The following is a 22025-nucleotide window of genomic DNA, read 5'->3' as shown; positions in this document are numbered from 1 at the left end:
TGATTAACTTTTATTTTTAATTTTCAATGACCAGAGCACGCTTCTTTTGGTCCTGGGTATATAATTGATCATAATGTGGGCCTCTTAAGAAAACTTCCTCGGGGCCCGAAATTTCTCTCGGCTGCTATGCATGTATTAAGCGGAACGTGGCTGTTTTCTTACATATCACTACTTCTTTAAATTCCATTTTAAATGGTTAGATTTTATTTAATTTTAACCGCTCCGTTTTCATCTGACAACCATTAAAATGTCGACTTAATTCTTGATGTGCAAAATTATTTTCAACTTTGGGGTTGAAAACATCGTAGTTATTCAACTAATAAGGAATTTTAATATAAAAAATACTATTAATAAATATATAAATATAAATATTAATATAGTTTTATGGAAAAAGTTGAGATTAAACAAAAGTAAAAATAAAGAAAATGTTTTTTTTAAAAGAAAGTTTTTCTCGATGTTCCCATTTTATTTAAAAGCTAATTTGAAAAAAAAATGGCAGTTTTTTTTTATGGAGTTTGCACCTTCTTAAGTGAATCTGACTTTTCAAAATTATTACCATCAAAGAAAAATATCGATTTCAATTGGGTTCAGAGAATGACTTACCTCACATTGAATTCTTATGATTTCTTCAAGTTTCTTTTTCAAATATTTATACCAATCACTTTACTTTTCCACATATTTTTAATAAAAGTTTTCTAAAATAACAAGTTTTTTAGTTATCAAAGTGTAAAACTAAAACTCCAGCTCTTCCACCATCCAAACTTGTTTTTTCAATCCAAATATGGCCAGAAAAAAAAAAAAAATGATGCAAATTGAACGGCGCAGATTAAAAAAATGCAAAGTAGCTTACTCGGCTTATTCCAAGAAAACCATCTACATGGGATGAAACTTAATCCAGCCCAGACACTAAAAATATTATTTTTTAAATCAAATTATTTCATTCAAGAAAAAAAATCGACTTTTAAAAAATTGTTCTAAAATGACTCATTTTAATTAACAGCTATGATGGCAAAGGCGAGAAAAAAGTTATTGCAAAAAAAATATTTTATTTTATTTTATATATATATATATATATATATATATATATATATATATATATATATATATATATATATATATATTTATGATTAGTAAAAGACTTCTTCACTCGAGAGTGCTCAATAGCCTGCTGGCAAGAGCAATTACATAGAAGATACAGCAAAGGATGACAACTTTGTTGGTACTTAAAGTTTCATACCGGCGTGCCGGCAATCATCAGCCAAAATACATAATGAAAAAAACGTTACAAAAAGAGAACATTAAAGAAAAACGAAAAAACCGTTAAAAATGTCGTTAAAAAAGAATTGTTCTTATTAATGGCTTCAAATTAGTCTTTACTGTCAAATGACGCAAGCATGTATTTATTCATATGCCTACACTTACTAACCAGCTCTTGCTTTTTATTTAATAAATTTGCGCCTCTATAGATGGCAATTTCAGTTTTTTCATTTAAACATAGAGCGCATCTTCTATCATTCTTCATAGAGCGTATCCAAGGAAGTGTGGCGCATAAAAGAAAAACGGAAAACCTTTTATTAAATGGAGTATAATCAGGAAATGCCAACCTTATCAACCAAGCACAAGAAGATGCGCTCTATGTTTAAATGAAAAAACTGAAATTGCCATCTATAGAGGCGCAAATTTATTAAATAAAAAGCAAGAGCTGGTTAGTAAGTGTAGGCATATGAATAAATACATGCTTGCGTCATTTGACAGTAAAGACTAATTTGAAGCCATTAATAAGAACAATTCTTTTTTAACGACATTTTTAACGGTTTTTTCGTTTTTCTTTAATGTTCTCTTTTTGTAACGTTTTTTTCATTATGTATTTTGGCTGATGATTGCCGGCACGCCGGTATGAAACTTTAAGTACCAACAAAGTTGTCATCCTTTGCTGTATCTTCTATTCTATATATATATATATATATATATATATATATATATATATATATATATATATATATATATATATATATATATATATATATATATATATATATATGTATGTATATATATATCTATCTTGTGATTGTATTAACAAGTGAACGGGAAGTAAACTTAAATGAATATTTCAATAAAAAAAAATCACCCTTGATTTGTTGCCAGTGGTTGATGCCTCTATGAGTTGCTCGCAGTAAATACCAAGAGGAGTTTTTTACGATCAATTTTTTCTGTGATAAAAAACTGTATATAATATTGATAATAAAAGGTTCTGAAGCGTTCAATATTTTGAGAATAAATTTCATCCAAAAAATGATTTTACAAAAGCATTTAAGTACCCCAGCAAGCACACAACGTTGAAACAACGTTGAAATAACGTTGATTAACGTCGATCAACGTTATTTCAACGTTGTTTCAACGTTGTGTGCTTGCTGGGACCTGAGTATGTGAATGATTCCAAAAACCTGAAAGGCAGAATGACTTTCAGCAAGCTGCTGAAAACAATCCTCATTTTTCAGCAGTTTCCGAGAGTCATTTTCTTCAAACTGACTGCTATGGTAAGGAGTTTGCTGAACGCGAAGGGATGCTTTTGTTTGCTTCTGACCAAACTTATTTTAGAATTTTGAACAAATGGTTAACAACCCAAGCATGAGGTGAAGTTCCATGGGAGAAAGCATTTCTAGAACAAGAGAGCTATCTGATACCATGATGATTAGCTCATGAACAGCAGCACTAAACAATTTTACTTTTTACCAAACAATTTTACTTTTAAGCCAATGCTGCCAGAATATCTGTAAATTTTGAAGCTGCTTTTGATTGACCCAATAATTCAAAGGCTTATCAAATTTATTGCATCCATATCACACCAACTGCAAGGCTGCGAGAGTAAGTCAGCTTGAAACTCACAAAGGATGTTAGCCAATTTCATTTTTCAAGCAAAAACAATTGGAACCGAATTGACATTGATTGATGATAAGTTAATGATAAGATAATGATGAATTCCTTTTGAGGAAGAAGATATTGGTGCGTGTAAATGATCATCTTTTTACCAATCTTAAGAGAGTTTTCTTACTTTTTAACATGCTAATTTTATTTTTTGGGGGATATGTACAAAATTTAGCCTAAAAAACTTCATTTATCACGCATTTCACTTGAAATTTTTAGAAATAATAATAAAGCTACCATTTGGTCAATTGGTGAATATAAAACGAACATTTTAAACAAATTCATTATTTGAAAAAATTTTTTATGATTCCTGAAAAATTTTGCTTACATACAGTGGTGTGACCTAACAAAGTCCTATGCTTTAAGAAAGTCCTAATTTAAGAAATGACAAATTTCGTATACATAAAATAAACATTTAGAGAAAAAAATTTAGTTATTTTATCTAACTAGATAACTAGTTAAAACAACAGAGTTATTTTCCGCAAATGTTTCTTTTACATATACGAAATTTGTCAATTTTTAATTTAGGACTTTCTTAAAGCATAGGACTTTGTTTGGTCACACCACGGTACGTCCTTTTAAAAAAAACCAGCTTAACTACTTTGACAATTAAAAAAACGATGTTTATCTTAGGGATTGCGACAAAATTTTACACAAAATAGAAGGAAATGTAAATTGCTTACGCAACACTGCTCTAGGTGTTAGGTTAAGAGTATTTAATTTCAGAGAATGATGAGATTATTACGTTAAGTTTTTAGTGTAACACGGTTAGAATTGACAGAATAACATTGACAGAAATTAAGGTCAAACTATTTTTCTTACTAATTAAGTGGAATGGTAGATTCGTGACATTAAATCAATTAAAGCTTCTTCGCCATTACCACAAAACGCACTAAGTTCAATAAGACGTCAAATTAATAAAAAAAACTTACCTTAGAAAATAGTCCAAATTAAAAAGACTGGTGACGATATTTTTAAGTTGTTTTCATGTAATTCATTAAAAAAGCGAAAGCAAATTTTAAAAAACAACACCAAAACTTATAACGAATTGATTGTAACAAGGGTTGTGGAGTCGGTAAGCCGCTGTTCCGACTCCAACTCCTTGATTTTATCACGGGGTGACTCCGACTCCTTCATAAGTAACCAATTTGTAACAACAAATTTACTGTAGTAAATTGTTAACATTGGCTATTTCATCACCAACATATAAATAAACCAACAACTTAGTGCCTTAAACAATATTTATTAAAAACAATTTCTGAACAAACAACTTTTCTGAACTCTTGTTATGTAATAAACTCAAATGCAGTCACTAATGAAATTATGAATTTGTCAAAATCACGTTTGAAATATTTTCAGTTGGACAGATAGAACTTGTTCTTCTTTAAGTTCATATTCTTGAAGAATCTTTTCCGCCAAGGCCTGGAGAAATTCGCTTGTGTGATTAGCTTTGATGTCCTTTACTGCCTATGTCTTGGTAACTGCTTCATATGTTTCAAAAACAAATCGGACATTGATTGCAAAATAGTTCACTCTGTTAAGAAACACAAAGCGTCCCTCGAGAGATTGAGTTCTTCTTTTTGGTTAACAGCTTCTTCAATCGTTAATTACCTAATACTCTCTCTCTAGAGAAACAAAATTGAATACTTAGAGTTTTTGTAATGCAAAGTTAATTGAATACTTAGTCTTTCTGTTTTATCAAGTAGCTCTTTTGTGCTTAGTGGTGGCACACCTAGCTTTTACAAAGAATATGTAGCACAGTATCATACAATTTAAGTCGGGGGTTGGGGCATCATGAAGTTACTAATTTAAGGGATAGTAGAGGAGAGCACAAGGGAGGTGATTTATGATTCTCAGTGATAAGCAACAAATACCCTATTGTTTATCACTGTTTTAAAGGTCTTAAACTAACATGTCAAACTCCTTGCCCTCCAGTTGTTGCAAACTACAACTCCAATTATGTCTGGGTATCCTACAGCTATCAGCGCATCCTAGGACTTGCAGTTTTGTAACAACTGGAGAGCTTGAGTTTGACACTTGTGCTTTGGACTTGACAGGACATATAATATTTTAATGAGCTCCAACTCGGACTCCACGACTCTGCACCCGATTATATATACCAACCTAAAACGATGCGATTAACATTTTAGCGATTGGAGTTTTCGCTGTAACCTTTGACCCTCTCTGGGAAAAAGTTCTGGACAGGTTTAAGGCGGTTCTGAACGTTGCCGGTAAAATATTACGAATCTAAACTATCTTTACATTAAATTGTTGGTCGCCCTTTTAATTGAAGATGAAAGTTATTGGAGATTATAAGCCAAACAACTGTGAAATAAAAATATTTAATTTTATTTTCCACAAAACCTGGAAAATTACTTTAAGACTAGATTTGTGGGAATTCATAAGTATACATCAAAGTGCTTTTACACTAGATAACTTGCATTAAAAAAACATTAAGTTAGTTTTAATTTTGTTATCGTCTGGTTTGCATTCCTTGCTGACCGGCACCACCTCCAGGGCCCAAGAGTATCTAAAAACAGAAAAACGTTTCAACCTACTTACATTTTACAAAGTTGTGTTTAAAGCGCACGCCACCTTTTTCTAGATAAAAAACAATACTCGTTAAAATTGGGGCAAAAAAATCATTCAAATCAAAACACAAGCCAGTTTTTTGATCGAAATGAGCTGTTTTCATTACTCTAGGAATCTGTCAAATTGAAAGACATTTGATGAACAGGAGCACAACAAATATAACGAGATATTGTGAGATACATGTGAGATACAAAACCAAAGAGAAAAAAATAATTGCTAATAAGCTTATGAGATCAATAAATAGCCAATTAATGATCCAGGTTCATAAAATTAAAAAAACAACAACATTCTTTTGAGCTAGTGAAACAATTTGAAGACTTTAGATGAACAAAAAAACTGGGATTTATTCAAAACAAACCTCCTAACTTATTTAATAGGATGCCAAAAGGTTTGGAAAATCAGATAAAGATATAAAAAACTTTTAAAAGACAAGATTGAGGAAAACACAAAATGAGCCTGAGATTTTTACTGAATCAATAATTTTTTCTCCTTCTGAAGATTTTTAATCAATCAATCAATAGATCACCTGAATATAATGAATCAATACAGATTTATATCAGATCTTATACAAACAGATTTTCTAGTAAAGGTAGAGTTTTGCTCTATAAGTTGAAAAGTAAATTCATAAAAAACTCTAAAAATAATTTTCAAAAACTATTTTCAGAAAATGTAGACATTTTCTAAGAAGGGCTCTCCAAATCAACGATGCATAAAATCAGAGAATTTATATTGATACCAATGCAGTTAATACAGGAATGAGAAAAAATCAGAGAACTAATCCACTAAAAGAAATAATGCTTATACATTGCTCAATTCCTTACTTGGATTGAAAGACGACAAGAAAACTAACTGATCAATGAGTTAAATCTAGTCAAATTTTAATACAAAAATAATGCATTACTAAAAAAGCATGTTAAAAAAATTGTTACAATTCTTAAGAAAAATTCTGAAAAACAACTTTCACTTTCAGGGATGGTTATACTGGGTAAGCCAGAAATTTTAAAGTAAAACTTTAGAAGTATTTTAAACCATCTCTGGGAAAAATCTGACACTCGTACCCTCAAACTACAAACTGAAATTAATTTGATGGCAATAGAGTAAAAGAGAAAAGAGATCAGAAAGAAAAAATGAATTAGACTGTTCTTTAAATGAAATAAAATATATTCTAAAACAGTACGACTTTGCTACAGTATTGTGCTTAAAAAAATGAATTATCAAATTCTTATTTCTTAAAGATTATAAAAATAATATGGCTATTATTGCTAAAAAAAATTTTCATTATTAATGCAAAAGCTGAAAACACTGCATATTTTAGAAACCAGTCTAAACAGAACATAACATAAAATAAGGCAGCCAAAAAATCTGAATTGTGACCACTTTTAAGGGAAACTTTGACAAATATATGCATTTATGAATTAGTTAATGTATAATTGTAAAAACTAACCTGGCGTTGTTGCATCAATGCTGCTTCTTCAGTTTGTACTCGTTCTATTTCGAACAGTACAGGAAGAGCTAAAACAACAAAAGAAGTGCCACAAACCCACATTGCTGACCGTGAAAACTTATAAGCTTTGACTACACCTTTGTATGACAACTGTGTGATCTTGTTTGTGCAGTTACGTACAGTTTCAGGAAACATTTCTGTTAGACCCCACAACCTCTCACATAATGTTTCATCTTCAATATCTTCGTCGCCAATGTTCTAAAAAATATTTGTAAAAAATTTAAAAAAAGATTCCTGAAAATTTTTTTTTATAAAATTAGATAACACCAGAAGCATTAAAAATTCTTTAAAATGTACAAAAAATAACTCAAATAAAATATTTAGTTATTTTTCTTATAATGTCAGTATTAAAGTGCTACGAAAGATTTTATATAGCTTGATAATTTAAAAAAATATGCTTCTCCAAACTTACATAAATACACATAAATTACTTTAAAAGATAAGTTGCAAAAACTTACCTCTATTTGTTTTAGTTCATTTCTAGAGTAACCGGCCATCATACATGTGCACTTACGAAGCTTTGAAGTAAGTGAGAAAATATAGGGAATATGTGACGGTTGCCGGAAATATATCGTACAAAAATTTCAGTTAAATCCCGGTAATCGAACCTTTAAGGGGCAAAGGAAATGATTCGACTTAACGAATGCTCTATTTAAACGGTTTTTTCCACATTTGAGTTTTCAAGGGACCGAAGAAACACAGTTTGAGATAATAAAAGTTCGAGTTAACCAATGTTCGAGTACCGGTATTTGTGTGAAACTTTAGCTTTATTTTTTACTTAAGAAAAGCTATTAGCTTTTGTGTCGTCAAGTACGTAGTCTCAAGTCTTTTTTAGCCTCAAGTTTTTTTAGCGTTGCTTGCAAGCGCCAAAATTCCGTTCGAGTATTTATAACGTGGATTAAAATTATTTATTGAATATGTGTTGGTACACCATTATATTAATAATTATTATTATGATTTAGTTGATATAATAATTTTTACTAGTAATTTATGAATTCACACGAAAAAGTCCATGCAATCAAATCTCCGAGCAGATTATTAAAAAAGGTTTAGGGTGGAATGCAAGAACCGAACTTGAGTCAAGTTCGACTTGAAATCTCAAGTTCGACTTTGTCAAGTCAGACTTGAAAAATTGACTTGAGCGAATGCGTAAACGAGACTTGAAAATTTCAAGTTCGTGCTTGAGAAAGTGGAACTTGAAAAATAGTCGAGGCGTTGAATTTAGGGCGTTTATCGGAAAATGCACTTCGCAACCAATAGCGGTAATGGATTTTTTTTAACGGGAAAAACCTTTTACTGAAACAAATTCCGTGTAATGATATTTGTATAATATACGATTAAATAAAAAGTTAATGACAGTAAAAAAAAAAAAGTTCTTGCTATGTATTTTACATCAGAAAAATAAATTCATCTTGGCACTTTCAGTTCCAAATCCTAAGTTGTTGGTAAACAACGGTTGGTCATATGTACCACTTAAGTGATCAAGACAATTTCTCTTGATTTCTCCATTTTAACAGATTCCATTTGAATTAAAATACATGGAAATGTTCTAGAAAATGCAGAATCTTATTTTGACGCTTTTTGGGGATGATACTATACTACAATGTATTTTTATTTATCTTTTTACTAATACTTTAATGAAAATAATGGTTTTTTTTTTAAAAATACTGAGAAAATTACTTTAAACAAAATTAGTTTTCTCAATACTAATACTACATAATACTATGTGTGTGTATATATATATATATATATATATATATATATATATATATATATATATATATATATATATATATATATATATATATATATATACCATTTACATATGTAAGTCAATAGAGATCACATATGGAGACAGGTCTTCTGAAATTATTGGGCAACTTATAGAAACAGAAAAGAAAAATTTTAAAAACTATTGATAGCATCTTGCTCATTAACACATGAAAAAGAACAAAGTTTAACGTTAAACAAAAATCTCTTAATAAAAAAAAAATACAAAAAAGCAATATAATGAAATTCATGATCTTGATAAAGAACTAATGCAAAAACAAATAGAAATAGATGATATAAAAAAAAACTCTCTCCAGAAAAAGCAACAATACAAACAAAACTTTGTGAAAATTTTCACAGTTAAAATTTTCACAAAGTTTTAAAAAAGCAACACAACAGAATTATTCTATGTGAGGATTATTATTTTCAAAAAATATCAGATCCAAATTGTTTTTGGAATGTTTTAATTTATCACTTTATTTTTTAGTGAAATTGTTTTTTTCATATATAATACTATTTTGAAATATAAAATGTAATTCTTTTGAAATAATATGTAGTATAAATATTTGAAAATAATGTTTTTGTTATTAGACCCTTTATCCATTATCATACACAATTTTTTTTAAAAAAAAATAAGTCTGAAATTTGACTTTTGCTTTGTTTCTGCAAAAATGTCTTTAGTGAATGCTTTAGCACCACATTCTTCATTGCTATTTTGTATTTCATTGCCTCCACAATAATCATTTTGTAGAAGGGCAATGTTGTGAAGCACAAAACAGGATATTATTATAGCTATGGAATTTTGCAGTTTTGTTCCTAAGGGAATGTTAAGACAAGGGTATTGTTTTTTTTTTTGATATACCAAAACAATATTCAACAACAACATTCAACATGTGTGTACTTCTCAAGTTGTAATTGTATCTGATTTCATTTTCATTTTTGGGTTAGAAAAAGGTGTCATTAAATATTGTTTATAAGGATAGCCAGAATCACCTGAAACATGAACATGTTGGCGAGCTTCTAAAACTTGTTTAATAGCTGAGTTAGCAAAAACAAATGAATCCTGAACAATTCCAGGCCATTGAACACAAGCAGATAAAATTTCATTTGAAGCACCTGCAATGACCTGGCAATTAAAAAAAAAATCCCTTTTTGTTTCGATAAATTTCTGCGCTTTCTCCACAAGGAATTATTATAGGAATATGTGTTCATTAATTGCTTCTATACATCCTGGGAATCCTTGAATTTGGTAAAATCTAAATAATGGTTGATAAATATAAATATTTTCTTTATCTAAGAAAAGTTTGAAGTTTGTATGAAATAGCAAAATCAGATATCCATGAAAACTTATAATCACTTTTGCTGAATTATCAAAGAATCAGCTTCTGTTGGAAACTTTATGTACTGATATCTTTTGTTAGCCATTCGAATTGAAATGTTCTAAACCACTGGACAAACAGTTGAGTTTCAGCTCTTCCAAACCTCCTATTATTCTCTAAAAGAGTTTATTTATTGTTATAATCATTTGTTGGTATAAAATGTTGTTATTTAAAAACGTAATGTAAAATCTACAATAAGAAGGTGCCATTTTCTGATACCGTTTCTTGAATATCTACTCACTTGGAATGAACCAGTAGCATAAAACCGAAATGCAATAGCCAGTTGTTGTACAGTTGAAAGAGGGGCACCCTCGATTGTTAACATTGTTGTTAATAATGTCATTAGCTAATATTAAAAAGGTTTTTTTGAAAAATCTGTAGCACCTTTTAAATTCTATACCGTGGTAAACTTCTAAAGGATTAGCTCTGTCAATAATAAACCTTGGTATGTGACTTGGCTTATTTTTTCTTCTTCTTCTTCTAAAATTCAGCTCATACCGATTCATTTTTGAACATTTAAAAAAAAGTTTTTTTAATACTTCATGTAATTGTAACTACTTCTCATGAACTCTCTTTTACTCCTTTTACAAGTATCACCTCTTTGTATAACTGCAACTATTTATTACTAAATGGAATTTACTTTTATACTGTATCACAAAAATGTGCCTTAATCAACAGCTTTTTATAATGCTAGGATGTTCGACATTTCAAAAAGCTAATAAACATTTCTAATGTCATCAAAATATGACATGTTGAATCATTACATACGAGTTACAGGATGTTTTAAAAGACACGTTTTCGCAATGTTAATATTCAGTTTTCTGTAATGAATTCATTTAAAAATATACTTTCACAATGTAACCTTCTAAATTAATTAGGTGAATATGCCCAAGTAACTACTTTTGCTTGTTAAAAACTCATTTTCATACTTGCAAAGGTTGTAATAAGTTATATAGTAATAGTAAAGTTTTGTTACGCATCAGCAAAATGATAATGGCGGTCTGTTTTTTTTTTTCAAGTTTGGTTTCAAGATTGGTCTGGAGCAGACTTGAAAAAATGACTTGAAAATTCAAAAATTCTCGTTTTTCAAGTCTGACTTCAGTTCAAGTTCGCTTCTTGCATTCCGTTCAAGTCAGACTTGAGATTTGAAGTCTGACTTGAAATTTCAAGTTGGGTTCTTGCATTCGGAAGGAATTTTTGCTCTCTCAAGTCTGGTTTGAAGTCAGACTTGAAAAAGGTCTATTTTTAGCGGTTTTCAAGTCTGACTTGAGTTGAAGTTCGCTTTGTGCATTCGCTCAAGTCGCACTTTAGGTTTGAAGTTCGACTTCAAATTTGAAGTTCGGTTCTTGCATTCCACCCTTATTTTTGTCTTAAAAATTATTTTGAGTCTAAAAAATTCAATTGCTCACTCGAGGTTTTACTAACTTACTCATTCGAGTTTTTACTCGATTACTGCTTGAACTTATCTCTAAGGGCCAGTTTATATGGAAAGCGGGCGGGCTTGTTTGCCGAACCAGCCCGTTTACCGAGATATCGACGTCATCAATATTTTAATTTTATTTTGCGTTTATATGACTAAACGAGCTAGTCCGGATAGCGAGATCTCATTGTTTTCTGCCGAGATCTCGGCAAACGGCAGTGATCTCTATAATAACTGGATAGCGCAACTCCGAGCAAAACTTCTAATTTTTTGACACCAAAATCGCCATATTGGAAAGCCCCGAAAGTTTAAATCCCGCAAGCTTTAAGTTCTGTTTTTCGACTAATGGCTTTAAATACACAGTATCAGATTTCAGCGTTCTGGGGCTTTCCAATATGGCGATTTTGGCGTCAATTTTGATATTAGAGATGCGCTATCCAGTTATTATAGAGATCAGTGGCAAACGGGCTGGTTAATTTCTTATATAAATTTGTACGCATGCGTATAAACTCTTACATTTTTTAAATTTGAAAGCTTCCGCGTAAAGTTATAAATTTAAACTAGCAACTACGATTTTTTCTTTTAAGGCACCTCTCTCTTGCTTGTTTCATCTTTTGAAGTGGTTGTGATAGTTTTCGTAAAAGAAAAATATTGAAAAAATTATCAAATTTAAGTTTGTAAAGCTTATATAACACAATTAGGCTTTTAAAAAGCATTATTTGTGTTATAATACCAGTTAAACATACTGTTAAAATGTTTTTTTGTCGCCAGCCGCCATCTTTAAAGTTATTATTTTACCGATAAAGAGGCAAACCCTGCTAGAAAAAGCCAGGCTGACCTCGATATCATTTTTTTTTTTTTTTGGCAAAAACTCATATAAACGCAATTTTAAAACTGGCTTGTTTTCCGGGCTAGCTCAGCAAACGGGCTAGCTCAGCAAACGGGCTAGCTCAGCAAACGGGCTAGCTCAGCAAACGGGCTAGCACTTGTCCATATAAACAGGCCCTAACTCGAGTTTCGAATATCAAGTGAATACATTTGACAATATTAATCAAAATGGTTGCTCTTCGATTTATTCACAAACTTACTGTAAAAAATCCTTTTCAAATTAGAAAAGTATGACAATGTAACATTTATGATGATAGTAACATTTTGAACACTAATTTCAAACATGCATTTGGTTTTTATTCAGCGCATCTAATTTTTGAGATAAAAAGCTGACCAGATTTTTGTAGAACTTTGTTTGCTTACTCATGTTTTCACTGTTACAGGTTCATTTACTGAACTGAATATACTTTACTGAAGGTTCGTTTATATACTGAGCTGAATATACTTTAACCTTACTTTATACTTTACTGAATGTACTTTATACACTACATAATACTGTGGGTAAATAATCTAATTGATATTATCTATATTTGTCTCTAACTCGAAGGGCGTTCAATCTATGAGAACTTTCTGTGTAACCACAACTCTTCTGCATATTCTAATGGTGTTTACTTGATGAATATCAGAAACATGGCACGATTAAAAATTCACTTACTGCATTCCTACTTAGACATTTTCTTAAAAACTCTGGGCAAAGTTAGAAATGCTTTGTTCAATGCGAACTGCTAAGAGATTGTACTAAGACTTAAGGTTGATATAAAAGCACTATTAGGAGTTTGGGAACAAAGTATGGTAGGTGATTAGTGACTTTTTCCAAATTGCTGAATATTAGAAGTTCAGCAAAACTCAGAAAAGACAACTTAAACAAGGAAAATTTCATGGAAAATTTTTAAACCTCTTTTATTCAGTGCCAAATTGATGATCTTAAAGTGATCATTAATCTTTCAATGGCTTTTCTTTTAGCTGCTGCCCGAAAGAATATTTTGTAACTGTTGGCTCAACTAGACTTGCGCATACTTTGCTAATATTTAAGGGCTTTTTCTGCCACACTTTCATTCTTCTACCTTTTGACCATGTTTAATAATATTACACAGGAAAGAATTTTAAAGATTGTACTTAAAATAGTCGATCTCTCACACCAAAATCCAATGTAACTAGCAATCGAACATCGTGGAAATTATGAATGGACAAAAGGAGACCACAAATAACTCAGTCAGTAACTAGTCTGCTGTTAAAATTACAATGTTAACTGTTAGCCTGGGCTATGATGAGGATTCCAAAAAATGAACACTTATACAACTTTTTTGCATAGGATCAAAATAGATCTTTATAAAAAATCATATTAGTTTTAGGAAGACACGTCATAATTGCTTTTGAATAACTAGCCTTTTCTTTGAAAAATTATACACATAAAAAACAATTGATTTTTCACTCCAAAAATCAGAAAAAAAGTTTAAAACTAAAATATACAAAAGAAAAAAAAAAAAAAAAAAAAAGAAAAAAGCAACAACAACAACTGATAGTAATAAAAAGTTAACACTTCGGTTTAACTTGAACCCCCCTGATAACATTGAAAATAATTTCCATGAAAGAAAATGCTTAAGCAGAATTAACTTCTAGCCCATTTTTTTCTGGTATACAACATCTATAACAGCATAATCCTTTTTAATCCCGAATAGTGATTAGTTTGTAACATTGTAGCTCGTAATTTTTTAACTTCAGAGTATGCTTCAGTAGCTTCTTCGTGCTTACCCATGCTATCAATGCAAAATGCTACTCTATATTTTGTATCTAATGTGGATGGGTGATTGTTCCCTAAAATTTTAACCCTTAGTTTTTCTACTTCAGTGAATATATGAAAGGCTTCTTTGAATTTGTTAAGTTTTTCCATGCAAAGTGCTATATTGTGTTTTGTATCCAATGTTGATGGGTGGTTCTTACCTAAAACTACGACCTTTAGCTTTTCAATTTCACAGTATGCTTGAAATGCTTCTTCATATTTACCCATGTTTATCATGCAATTTGCTTTGTTGTGTTTTGTAAGTAGTGTCGATGGATGACTGCTTCCAAAAAAATTACTTTGTAGCCTTTCAACTTCACAGTATGTTTGAAACGCTTCTTCGTATTTACCCATCTTATCCATGCAAAGAGCCATGTTTTGTTTTGTATCCAATGTCGATCGGTGGTTGCAACCTAAAAGTGCAACTTTAAGTTTTTCAACTTCAGTATATACTTGATATGCTTTGGTGTATTTACCCATATTAATCAAGCAATTTGCTTTGTTGTGTTTTGTTTGTAATGTTGTTGGATGGTCAATACCAAACATTTCAATGTAGTGCTTTTCAACTTTACTGTACACTTGAAAAGCCCCTTCATATTTACCCATGCTATCCATACAAAGAGCCTTGTCATGTTTTACATCTAAAGTTAACGGGTGATTTTTTCCCAAACTTTTTAATCGTAACTTTTCTACTTTAATGTATACTAGAAAAGCTTCTTTATATTTACCCATACTATAAATGCATTTTGCTTTAAGATGTATTGTATCGATAGTGGAAGGGTGATTTTTTCCGTTTTCACTTTTTTGGAAGTTTGTAACTTCTTCCAAAATAGCAAGAATTTCTTCAAAAAGACCTTTATTCTGTAACAAACAAAATATTTCTTCAGTGTAATCGGCAAATTCACTTGCAACTTCCTTTTTGTTGTTCCAAAACATATGTAAGAAATGTTTGTACCAATCAAGACCATATTCATAATGATCTTTTACGGAATTTAATTTTTCTTTCATGAAACTAATAAGTTTCTTAATATAGTCCATTGATATTTCTTTTTGTTTTTGAAAATACTGACACGCTAATTGAGTTATATCATGCATAGAAAGATTCTCCAAATGAAAATTTTCAGGGGTGGAGCTGTTCAAGAGCGAAAAGTTTGTCAATACAGTAATTGCATGATTTATCTTAAAAGGATCATTTTGTTTTAAATAAAGTGAAAATTGCTTAACAAATGCTTTTGTTATGTGTTTACCATCACAGTAAGATAAGCAATATAAAATTTCTAAGGAAAGCAGTTCTTTGTTTGTTTCTAATTTCATTAAAATCATGTTGATTGATGCTATTGCTGATTTAGCTTCTGTTTCAGTGTGTATAAATTCCTCAAGCACATCTACTGGATAAGATTTATATAGGTCTAAATACTCTTGCAGGGAGACGCGTGTGTTGTTTATGTAAAGTATTGCTTGATAAAGCGCGAGCGGGTGATAACTTTTGATTTCCGTTATTTCCCTTAGTTTCTCATCGTCTTCTGTGTTTATATACTTTTTCAAAAACAAAAATGCATCTTGGGGTGAAAAGGGTTCAATTTGAATTATTATTGCTTCAGGAGACCAACATTTCCATTGTGAAGTCACTAATGTAAATGAATTCGGTAGATTTGATAGATATTTCTCAAAGTTCTTAACACTTTCATCATCAACATTATCGTAAATGTATAACGTCTTATCTTTTTTAAAATAGTTATGAACTTTTGAAATTATAATCTCGGTAGAAAGGCAAACGTCGTAAGATTCTTTAGTATTTATGCCCAATTTATGACAGAGTTATCAAAGAAGTATTTAATTTGCCGTGAGCTGCGTCTAGCCATACAAAATTATGATAGTGCTTGCGATAATTCTCTGTATACTTGCGAACGAGCTGGGTCTTTCCAATCCCTGTCATGCCAGTAACTACCAAAAATGCCTTTTTCGATTTTATTGATTCAAATTCGCTTAAGCATCTATGGATTTTAAGAAGTTCGTCTTCTCGTGCAAAAAAAGTAGTTGATGGTCCTTGAACTCCAAAAGTTGAATAGCGTGGTATTAGGTCTAGAATTAAATGTTGAATAGCGTGGATTAGGTCATAAATAAAATAATTAAATTTATTAACAACTTAGTTCTCTTTCAAATGTTAAAAATTGTTAATGCTTAATCTAGGGTTTCGGAACCGGCATTATGGAACCGGGACAAACCGGAAAATTGGTCATAAAACCCCATTCCGGTGATGGTTTTTTATTTGTAAAAATCAATTGGAAATTGATCCAAAAATGTGACCTTATGCGATAATTAAATGATAAAAAAGTTTATTAGCCTTTTAATTGTTGTGTTTTGTTTTTAAGTAATGTTTTTAATTTTTGTGTTGATTTTTTAATTAACCATTTTAATAATTAGTGTGTAATTAGTATTCAACTGGATGTGTAAGTAAAAAAAAAACACTTCGAAGATTGAATTAAAATATCTTTTGGACAAAATCATTTTTATGTTTAGCAATACTACATTCGATTGACAGACAGTATTGCAAAGTGAATTAAGTGCAGTAAGATTTTAGCTTACAAAGGATGGTCTACTTGTGGGTCATCTTGTCACCCCTAAGCAAAACATGAAATTTTTGAAAATAAGTGCGAAAGCGAAGAACCACCTCTAAAAAAAACTAAAAAAAAAAAAAAAAAAAAATGAAAATTTGAACAAAATATTTCATTATTCTTCAAGAAAGAATCATACATGTTAGAAGAAATTTAAAAGTTTCAGAAGTAAGTTTTAAAAACTTGCTGCTAAAGATGGAATATCTATTCATTCAATTTGCAACATGACGATCATCAACTTGACTTGATTTGGGAAGAAAATGAGCGTTTCAGTATTTCACTGGATGAGTTTACTTTTTCACGGAATCTACGAATCTTCATGAACATTAATGTTCATGAGCAAAACAGCCTCTACAATCTTGGTACGATTAGGATGTTAGGTAAATTTTCTGCTGAAAGTTGTCCTGACAGCCTGATTATACCAAGATTGTAAAAAGTCTTTACATTCTTAAAAACCATTTGGCTGAGTTTGGTCTGGATGTATAAACTTAATTGTTTTTCGTGGGCCGATTATCTTAATTGGAACATCAGCTTTGCTATGCTCATGCCCTTCAGCATGCAGTGTGTGATGTACTTTATTCTCCCATAGCTGTTCATAATATGGAAGAAGAAAACACAAATATTACTGATAATGGCGATGAAAATATATACAATAATGACTTTGATATTATTCAGTTTAAATTTAAAAACCAAGTGCGTGAGCTTGAACGTGTTATAAAAAAGTGCGTTCTCTTGTCAAAGTATTTAGAAAGAGTCCTATTAAAAATGAAGTCCTGCAGAAATATGTAAAACTAAAACATGAAAAAGAACATTTATAAGAGATTACAAGATGGAATTCAATGTTAGCCATGATTGATACCTTCCTTTTCTTGCAAAAAGCAGTTAGCAAAGCTTTTGTAGACCTGTCAGTTGAGACAAAAGTTAACAGAGGATAATTTTTTTCTTCTTAAAAAGTCGAGTTTTCTTTAGAACCACTGAAATTAGGTGTTGAAGCATTGTGTCGGCAAGATTCAACACTGGTTTCTGCTGTTGCTATTTTTCGTTTCATATTTTCTCAGTTACTATATTAAAAAAAAAACTATATTAAAACTATATTATTATTATTATACTATATTAAAAAAAAAAAAATAAATGCATAAATCTTTTTAAAAGACTTTCGGGTTTTTTTCCCAGAATCCCGCTTTTTGGTGAATTTTTCCCGGTTCCCGGTTTTTTAAATAACCAGAGAATTCAGAAACCCTAGTTAACTCTTTGTTTTCTTTCAAATGTTAACGTTTATTTTTTGTTCTCTTTCAAATCTTAAAAAGTAGTAATAATAATAAATAGGGGTGAAGTTTATAAATTTCTAGGGGGCCAGCTTTTTCGCTAAGAATTCGTCAAAAATCTAAGACATTGTTAAAATTTTAAGTTGCCGTTAGAAAAAACACCTCATAGCTAAAAACTTATTCAAGAACACAGGTAGATTTAATATAAAATAAAAGCAATTTAGTAAATTTCCTGAGAGTTTTTAAATCGGCTATTTCAAACTTTGGCATGTAAGATGTTGCACTCAAAAAATTAACATAATAAATTTTTGACAATAAGTTTGTTTAGCATTTTGTCGCTGCAAACAACGTAAAAATCTCCGCTGTTATTAATTGATGGTGGGGCTTTCTTCTGCCGGCTTTTTTCTATGACCCACTTTGTCTGCGCTTTTCAGCAGCGGATTCTTTCTTCGCTTTTACAGACTCTCACTTTTGATTCGCAATTCAAAGTTTTTTTGCAGTGTCACTGTTTGCAAAGGGATAATCAATGAAAATATTTTGGTGTAACTGCTAACACCAGACATGCTAGATGTTGATAGCTCAAATCAAGTCTTCCTCTCCATACTGCTTCTCAGAAGCAACAGCTTCTTCATTTTCTTGATCTACGCCTTTAGAATTTGTATTTGTGTTACAATAGTATAGTTGGCTTTAAAGCCGGTTACAATCTTTATTTAGCTTTTATGAGCAAAAGCATGTAAAGAATGTCAATTCTATGGCCAACATTTTCATACATCCACGATATATGCTGTTTGTTGTAGGCCACTTTAATTGGAATGTACGCCAAATTATTGAGTGGTTACAGCCATCGTCAACAATACGACGCAAACAATAGTGTAGTGACACCACTTGCAGCTGCCTTTACTGATAATTGGGACGCGTTGCTATTGTACAGTAGGAATATTAATGACAAGTAACTGTGATGGATGTAGTCGCACATAAATCTAATGATTTTGACCAGTTGTATCCAACCGTTTTCGTTTGCCTACTCATCTATTTTCTTTAAATTCGAGGGCATCTACTTTTGAGGAAACAGGTAAAACGGTGGGAGGGCAGCGCTGACCATAAATCTTAGTGCAACCATGCTTCTGCGCTCCCCTAACGTTATTTTACCGACGTGCTTATCCCTTTTAATGAGAAAATCTTACCCAGTCGAGTTAGAATGGTTCTTCTGAAAACAATTATGTTTCTCCGCATGAGCAAAGAAGCGATTCATTTTTTCTTTACAATACGCGACGTACGACTTTTAATCATTTATCGTCGGGAACTTTTGAAATATTTGGGACTTTGGCAAAATATCCCTTTTTTTTTTTTAAAATCCATTTGGTATTATTTATTTTCTTTATTGACATTGTGTTTGTAACAGCTGTGAGTTATGCGTCTATTCGCAACAAAACATGAAAAGTGAAAAAAAAAAATTTTATGGCGTTCACTAACAAAATTTTAGTATCGCCACCTCACTATTAGCAGAAGACATGGTTGAGGCAATTCACTTGCTCTGGCAACTTACAAACTTCTCCCGTATAATTTAACTAGAACCTACTTCTCTCACACTCAATTGCCAAGTCTTTTCTTCCAACTCCATATAATATTTCACTAAGTTGGCACCATTGTTTATTAGGGTTAGCTCGTCGCCATTTACTTAGCATTTGAAATGTTCTCTCGTACGTTGTGGAAAAATCTTCATATAAGGATTCAATCTCTGATTCACTAAACGAAAGCAGCCTTGCCACTCTTGGCCAGTCGTATGTCAACTTATCGGCCAGCAATTGAAAGACAATCTCTGGCATTCTTTCAACTATATATTAAAAAATCATTGCATAAGCTTATATAAAATATTACATAAACCTTAATAAAATATTGCATAAACCTATATAAAATATAAACAATTGTTTTGTAAACAATGTAGTAAATTGTTCTTTTGAATCACAATACCTTCTGTATCATCAAGTTCAATTTCACTGGATTTTAATGAAAGACTTTCCATCTAAAAATTAAAAGATTATCGATTATCTTTAAAATTGAAAGATTATTCATCATCCTAAAAATTAGTGATAGCACATGAACAACTAACTTCTGATTAAAGAAAAGGGATCTTTTCTTTCATCGATGGTTAGTTGTTCATGTGCTTCCACTAATTTTTGAAGAATGAAAAGTTCACCGATCTTAACGAGCCTTCTTTAAGCAACTCGAACCTAAGTCTTCTTGTTTTTTTTTAAAACTTCTCGAACCTATATTTTACAATAGGGTATATAAATAATTATCAAATGGTAATATGTAAAGTGAATGTTTAAAAACGGATAAATCCTACCATCTACAAACCATCTACAAACAGTGCTATAAAATTCCTCAAGTTTCCATTCTCGGTTCACTTTTTTTCTTAATTTACATTAATCGGATCTTGCAAAAAGTTTCGATGACCCGATGCTCCGATCATTTAATGATTCAGATAATACAAAGTTGTTCTACTCAACTACGTCAATCGAAAGCCTCTTCAAAACTTCTAATGTTGAACTTAAAAAAACGTTGTAAAAAACTTTTCATAAAAATATTTAAAAAATATATCATTAAAAAAATAACTCTTCCATCATTAAAAAAATAACTCTTCCATCATTAAAAAAATAACTCTTCGATCATTAAAAAAATAACTCTTCGATCATTAAAAAAATAACTCTTCCATCATTAAAAAAATAACTCTTCGATCATTAAAAAAATAACTCTTCCATCATTAAAAAAATAACTCTTCCATCATTAAAAAAATAACTCTTCGATCATTAAAAAAATAACTCTTCCATCATTAAAAAAATAACTCTTCGATCATTAAAAAAATAACTCTTCGATCATTAAAAAAATAACTCTTCCATCATTAAAAAAATAACTCTTCCATCATTAAAAAAATAACTCTTCCATCATTAAAAAAATAACTCTTCCATCATTAAAAAAATAACTCTTCCATCATTAAAAAAATAACTCTTCGATCATTAAAAAAATAACTCTTCCATCATTAAAAAAATAACTCTTCGATCATTAAAAAAATAACTCTTCCATCATTAAAAAAATAACTCTTCCATCATTAAAAAAATAACTCTTCGATCATTAAAAAAATAACTCTTCCATCATTAAAAAAATAACTCTTCCATCATTAAAAAAATAACTCTTCCATCATTAAAAAAATAACTCTTCCATCATTAAAAAAATAACTCTTCCATCATTAAAAAAATAACTCTTCCATCATTAAAAAAATAACTCTTCCATCATTAAAAAAATAACTCTTCCATCATTAAAAAAATAACTCTTCCATCATTAAAAAAATAACTCTTCCATCATTAAAAAAATAACTCTTCCATCATTAAAAAAATAACTCTTCCATCATTAAAAAAATAACTCTTCCATCATTAAAAAAATAACTCTTCGATCATTAAAAAAATAACTCTTCCATCATTAAAAAAATAACTCTTCCATCATTAAAAAAATAACTCTTCCATCATTAAAAAAATAACTCTTCCATCATTAAAAAAATAACTCTTCCATCATTAAAAAAATAACTCTTCGATCATTAAAACAATAACTCTTCCATCATTAAAAAAATAACTCTTCCATCATTAAAAAAATAACTCTTCGATCATTAAAAAAATAACTCTTCGATCATTAAAAAAATAACTCTTCCATCATTAAAAAAATAACTCTTCCATCATTAAAAAAATAACTCTTTCATCATTAAGAAAATAACTCTTCGATCATTAAAAAAATAACTCTTCCATCATTAAAAAAATAACTCTTCGATCATTAAAAAAATAACTCTTCGATCATTAAAACAATAACTCTTCCATCATTAAAAAAATAACTCTTCG

General features: G+C 30.3%; 1 protein-coding gene, 1 long non-coding RNA gene and 1 pseudogene across 3 annotated transcripts; all 3 read right to left on the bottom strand.

Annotated features, from left to right (window-relative positions):
* Nucleotides 1–625: 625 nt before the first annotated feature.
* Nucleotides 626–1484, bottom strand: LOC149878889 (uncharacterized). The gene is made up of 3 exons (XR_016447037.1): nt 1238–1484; nt 851–906; nt 626–695 (listed from the first exon to the last, which is right to left on the bottom strand). It is a non-coding gene; the product is annotated as an uncharacterized LOC149878889 (long non-coding RNA).
* Nucleotides 1485–5258: 3774 nt separating this feature from the next.
* Nucleotides 5259–7579, bottom strand: LOC149878888 (mitochondrial import receptor subunit TOM22 homolog). Its single transcript, XM_090072303.1, has 3 exons — nt 7480–7579; nt 6962–7219; nt 5259–5455 (listed from the first exon to the last, which is right to left on the bottom strand). The coding sequence occupies exons 1-3, from the start codon at nt 7519–7521 to the stop codon at nt 5399–5401; spliced, it is 357 nt and encodes a 118-aa protein (XP_089928429.1). The 5' UTR covers nt 7522–7579; the 3' UTR covers nt 5259–5398.
* A 6266-nt stretch (nt 7580–13845) lies between these two features.
* On the bottom strand, nt 13846–20699 carry LOC149878887 (uncharacterized; annotated as a pseudogene). Its single transcript, XR_016446862.1, has 4 exons — nt 20486–20699; nt 20110–20161; nt 19718–19972; nt 13846–16340 (listed from the first exon to the last, which is right to left on the bottom strand). The product of XR_016446862.1 is annotated as an uncharacterized LOC149878887 (transcript).
* Nucleotides 20700–22025: the final 1326 nt, after the last annotated feature.

This window comes from Hydra viridissima, unplaced genomic scaffold (assembly GCF_058129835.1).
Source record: "Hydra viridissima isolate aposymbiotic clone 2 unplaced genomic scaffold, HvirCarnegie_v1 scaffold_14, whole genome shotgun sequence".
Taxonomy (NCBI): Eukaryota; Metazoa; Cnidaria; class Hydrozoa; order Anthoathecata; family Hydridae; genus Hydra; species Hydra viridissima.
Note: the sequence above shows the minus strand (reverse complement) of the source record. Positions and strands in the feature narration are given on the sequence as shown.

Excerpts from the sequence above, each read along its gene's own strand:
- LOC149878888 (XM_090072303.1), bottom strand. The coding sequence starts at position 7,521 with ATGATGGCCGGTTACTCTAGAAATGAACTAAAACAAATAGAG. Across the intron at positions 7,220-7,479 it reads ATGAACTAAAACAAATAGAG|AACATTGGCGACGAAGATAT; the intron begins GTAAGTTTTTGC and ends AATATTTTTTAG. Across the intron at positions 5,456-6,961 it reads CATTGATGCAACAACGCCAG|ATACTCTTGGGCCCTGGAGG; the intron begins GTTAGTTTTTAC and ends TTCTGTTTTTAG.